The 5,233-nt window shown below is 52.7% G+C and overlaps 1 protein-coding gene across 1 annotated transcript in view; it reads left to right on the forward strand.

Annotated features, from left to right (window-relative positions):
• ALOX5 (arachidonate 5-lipoxygenase) overlaps window positions 1-5,233 on the forward strand; it is a 64,883-nt gene that overhangs the window by 47,131 nt on the left and 12,519 nt on the right. Inside the window, exon 6 of the mRNA XM_004387960.2 lies at window positions 169-341. Coding sequence (XP_004388017.1) covers window positions 169-341 — 173 coding nt within the window. The remainder of the gene's footprint in view (window positions 1-168; window positions 342-5,233) is intronic.

Here is a 5,233-nt window from a genome sequence, read left to right on the forward strand (position 1 = left end):
GAGTGTGAGCTGTCCCCAGCCGTCAGGGAGCGCCCAGGACAGGGGCAGACCTCAGAGTGTGAGCTGTCCCCAGCCATCAGGGAGCACCAGGACGGGCAGACCCCGGTGCATGAGCTGTCCCCTGACCATGAGGGCTGCTCTCTGCTCAGAGCTCACTCTCCCCTCTAGAGCGGGTCATGAATCACTGGCAGGAAGACTCCATGTTCGGCTACCAGTTCCTGAACGGGTGCAACCCCGTGCTGATCCAGCGGTGCAGGAAGCTGCCTGAGAAGCTCCCAGTGACCACGGAGATGGTGGAGTGCAGCCTGGAGCGACAGCTCACCCTGCAGGAGGAGATCGAGGTAGGCCCGCTGGCTGGGGACTGACTGCGCCAAGGCCAGAGGCCCCGGGTGGCATTGGTCCAACCTCCTGGGGGCAGAAAGCACTTCCCGCTGCCCAGCTCTCCCCGGCCCCCGGACTCCATCTCCTGGTTCAGCTGTCTGGCTGCTTGCAGTCTGTCTCCCTTGCAGTCTGTGCCCACGGGGCATCCTGGGTGCAGCTGCAAACTGTCTTGTGCAGCATCGAGGGGTAGGAAACCAGGTGACATTCTCCATGGTACTGGGATCTGGAAACATCAGGTGGCTGGTGTTGGTTCTGACTCATGGTGACCCCATGTGTGCAGAGTAGAGCTGCTCCCTAGGGTTTTCAGGCCTGTGACCTTTTGGAAGCAGATGGCCAGGCCTGTCTTCTGAGGCCATCTGGGTGGGTTTGAACTGCCAATATTTGGGCTAGTCGTCGAGCACTTACCTGTTTGTGCCACCCAGGGACTCCTGGACCATAATAGCCACAGAAGAGCTCCCGCTCACTCGGGTCTTACGTGCATCAAACATGGTGGACAGGCTTCCCACACATCATCATTATGACGTTCTGTCACTCAGCTTGCAAAGCTGGGGAAACTGGAGAAAGTCAGATCCTGCACCAGAACAAAAAAAGGGAATTTTGGACTCCCTGATTAGAACCGCTGATGTCACCTGCTGCTGCCCTCACGCTCTCCCCTGCCTTACCTGCAGGATCCGCCCTGCCGAGTTCTAGGACTACCTGGTCTTGAGACAGAAAGGGGTTAATCCGCCCCCACCTGGATCTAGTGGGACATGGCCCAAGGAATGGCCCCTTGGTTTTCCATCAGTCGGCCCCTTCCTACCAAAACCAGGACAACCCGGCCCAGCCCCACCTGCCCCCAGGTACCTAGGCAGGTTCCTGTGTTTCCAGTCACCCTGTCTTGCTTGCTCAGGACTGCCTCGGAGCCCAGCCAGAGAGGGATGGGCAGTGCCAGCTGTGGGCCCATCTCCCAACCCCTGCCCACCAGACTGTGCCAGGCCATCTGCCCAGCTGAAGGCCCCTGCCCCAGTCCAGGCATCCAGGACACTACCACACACAGCGGTGGTTCTCTGCAGATTCCACTGCTGACTGATGATTGACATGGAGTCAGGAGCGATAGGTTTCACATTTCAAACCAGAGAATCATGGACCCTTAAAAGGCAGAGAATGTAGAACTGGAAGGGACAGAACAACCACTGTGTGCATCCCTCCTCGCACCTGAGCAGGGAGACAGCCTGCCTGAGGAGTCCTTTGCACCTCCCTGGGCCCAGGGGTCGGGGGTCTGGGCACCTTTGTCGTAATGGTTACCAGTCCTTTGAGCTGATACCCCACCCCTCATGGTCTCGACACTCAGTTGTGGTTTTGGCAGCGAAGCAATAATCTAATAGCCTCCACTAACACACTCTTAGACACACACACCACCTCTTACACACACATCACCCCATCTCTTACACACACCATCTTTTATATACACATCACCCCATCTCTTGCACACACATCACCCCATCTCTTCCACACACATCACCCTCATCTCTTACACATCACCCCATCTTTTCCACACATCACCTCATCTCTTCCACACACATCACCTCATCTCTTACACACACGTCACCTCATCTCTTAACACACATCACCTCATCTCTTACACACATCACCCCATCTTTTCCACACATCACCTCATCTCTTACACACCCATCACCTCATCTCTCACACACATCACCCCATCTTTTCCACACATCACTCCATCTCTTGCACACACACCCTAGTACAATTCTTAATTCCTACAATCATTTGTGCAAGCTTTCTTTGGCAGCATCTTAGTGACCTATGGTAAACTTGTGGCCTACTAAAACTGCAAAACTAGGGGTTTAAAAAAATATTTACCTGTCAATTATTTCTTGGAACATGAATAGAGAAATTTTATCCCTGTTGTTGGTTTTGACTCACTGTTACAACTCTTCAAGATTGTTTTAGTTCTTTTTAGGATTCTTTGGTTTCAAGTGACAAAAATCAATTCAAACTGGCTTAATCCAAGAAATTTATAACTAGCTTCAGGCATAGCTGGACCCAGGGACTCAGATGATGCCACTGGCATTGTCTCTGTGTGTTGCTCAATTCTGTCTTCCTTCATTGGCTCTTTTCTTAGGCAGGGCCTCCTTATGTGGAGGTAAAGATGACCACCAACAGCTTCAGACTCACCTTCCACCAACTCAGCAAACACCACTGTTATGGTTTGAATTGTGTCCCCCAAAAATATTTGTCAGCTTGGCTAGGCCATGATTCCCAGTATTGTGTGACTGTCCTCCATTTTGTGGTGTAATGTAATTATCCTCCATTTTGTGATGTGTTGTAAATCCTAGCCTCTATGCCTGTGGTTATGCTCCCATTTGGGAGTGAGTTGTCTGTTATGTTAATGAGGCAGGATTAGGAGGGGATGTATCTTGAGTCACCACTTTACTAGAAGGTGTGACTCAAGTCACCACCCTTACCACCCTTATTCAAGTCACACCCTTATTTGAGTCACATGATTTATCTTACAAGAGATAAAAGGAGAGAGAAGCAAGCAGAGATAGGGACCTCAATGCGTCCAAGAAGAGATGGGAGTGGAGCACTTCCTATGGACCCGGTGTCCTCGCGTTGAGAACCTCCTAGAACCAGGAGACACAGAAAGAGAACTGTAACATGGGAGATGGTACAAGACAGTGAGAAGCAGAGACAGAGAAACGGCAGCAGCAGAACCAGGAGACCGACACGAGATCACGCTGGAGCTGACCCACAGAGTGAGAGAGCTGAGTGCCTTCAGGCAGGAGGCTTCCTGGAAGAGTAGGGTGCCTCTGGGCGCTTATTGGTGAAGCTAAAGAGCTTTGTAACACTTAACTGAGCAGGGCAGAAGCCAGGATGTGGGGCCAGGGGGCCGAGGGCCAGAAAGAGGCATGCCTGTGGGCACAGCTAAGAAGAGGCTCTCCTGATCGACACGGACCTTCCCCCAGAGCCGACAGAGAGAAAGCATTTCCTGGAGCTGGTGCTCTGAATTTGGACTTCTAGCCTCCTAAACTGTGAGAAAATACATTTCTGTTTGTTAAAGCCATCCACTTGTGGTATTTCTGTTAGAGCAGCACTAGATGACTAAGACAATACCCACTCCCAGAAAGAAGAATTCCTTTTCCCAGCACTTCCAGCAGATGTCTTAGGGCCGGTGCTCATGGGCCCAGCTTGAGTCATGAAAGAATTCCCTGAACTAATCCCTGTGGGCAGGAGAATGGACTATGCTGACAGGAGGTGGCTGTTAGCCAAGAGGACAGGGACAGTAGACAGGGAAGAACACTGGTGTCTGCCACAGTATCCTAGGATGGCAGACTGAGAGACAGCGTCCAGTCCCCGTTTTCCAGAAGCATGAAACAGAGGCCCAGGAAAAGGAAACAGCTGGGACCTCCTGGTCCGAGGCCTGGGTCCCCGGTGCCTCTCCTCATCCTGTCCCTCATAACAGGAGCCAGACTGTGTCATCTGAAGACTTGACTAGCAGCCATTTCTTCTACGTAACAGTTGGTGATGATCACACTGGCTCTGAAGGCCCAGCTGTCCAGCTGGCCAGGGAGGCCTCAGACAGCCTGTTGACCCACGGACCTGTGGCTCTCCACCTCTGGACTCTCCTGGAGCCGCCTCTCCCACTCTCTCTCTGCCTCCCTCCTCACCATGACGCCACATGCGTCCAGAGAGGACTGCTGGAGTTCATTACCGGTTGTCAGACACCCTGGGAGGGCGTCCACGTCTGAGAGGATGATGGCTGTCCACCCGGTGGGGCACCCTCCCGTCCTTGACCCACGGCCACTGTTCTCAGTGACAAGCCCTCAACAGCCCTGTTGGGGCTAATGAAGAATGTGTGTAGTCGTCCATGATGTGATTCTGCAGGAAGAGTCACAAGCATGCACGCATCTCACCTGAGCATCTGCTGACCCATCTCTCCTAGCTCTGCTGTTGGTAGCTGGGTCCAGTCAGCCTCTGACTCATGGCGACCACGTGCACAACGGAATGAAGCGCTACCCAGTCCTGTGCCATCCCCATGATTAGTTGCAGATTGGATTGTTGTGATCCATCGGGTTTCATTGACTGATTGTTGGCAGTAGGTTGCCAGGCTTTTCTTCCTAGTCTGCCTTAGTCTGGAGGCTCCGCTGAAGCGTGTTCAGCCACCTCTGACAGACAGGTGGTGGCTGTACATGAGGTGCGCTGGCTGGGAGTTGACCCACAGCTCCCGCGTGGGAGATGAGACTTTGACCGTGAACCACCAATGCCCTCCTCCTAACTTTACCGCTTTGTAATTTCTCCCAATGTGGAAGACCCTGACACTGCCCCCAGCCGGGACCCACAAGCCCTTCCATCATAACTTGCTTGAAATAAAAATGGCCTTAGAAGAAGGGTCCCTTGCCTTCTACCTGAACAATTCAAGTTCTGATCTGAGCAGGGTCCTGACCTTGCTAAAGGAAACTTGCAGGTTGGGCTCTGTCTAGAGGACCCAAGGTGTAGTTATAAAAGGACAGCTTTCTCTCTCCCCAAATCACAGTCATGTGAAGTTTTTTACTGAAGTATAATAACTATAGAAAAAGTACAAACCATGAGTGTCAGACTAGTCACTCACTATGGCTGCCGTAACAAAGCACCACAAACTGGGCAGCTTAAAGCATCAGAAACTCATTCTCTCACAGTTCCGGAGGCATGGAGTCCAAAATCAGCACTGGCGGGGCCCGCACCCTCCAGAGGCTCTAGGGAAGCTCTGTTCTCCTCTCTCCCAGCCTTTGGAGGCCCCAGGCGCTCCTTGGCTTGCGTCTGCAGCGTAACCCCAGTCTCTGCCTCGGTCTTCACACAGCTATCTGCCCTCTGC

Source organism: Trichechus manatus, unplaced genomic scaffold (genome assembly GCF_000243295.1).
Source record: "Trichechus manatus latirostris isolate Lorelei unplaced genomic scaffold, TriManLat1.0 scaffold00200, whole genome shotgun sequence".
Classification (NCBI taxonomy): domain Eukaryota; kingdom Metazoa; phylum Chordata; class Mammalia; order Sirenia; family Trichechidae; genus Trichechus; species Trichechus manatus.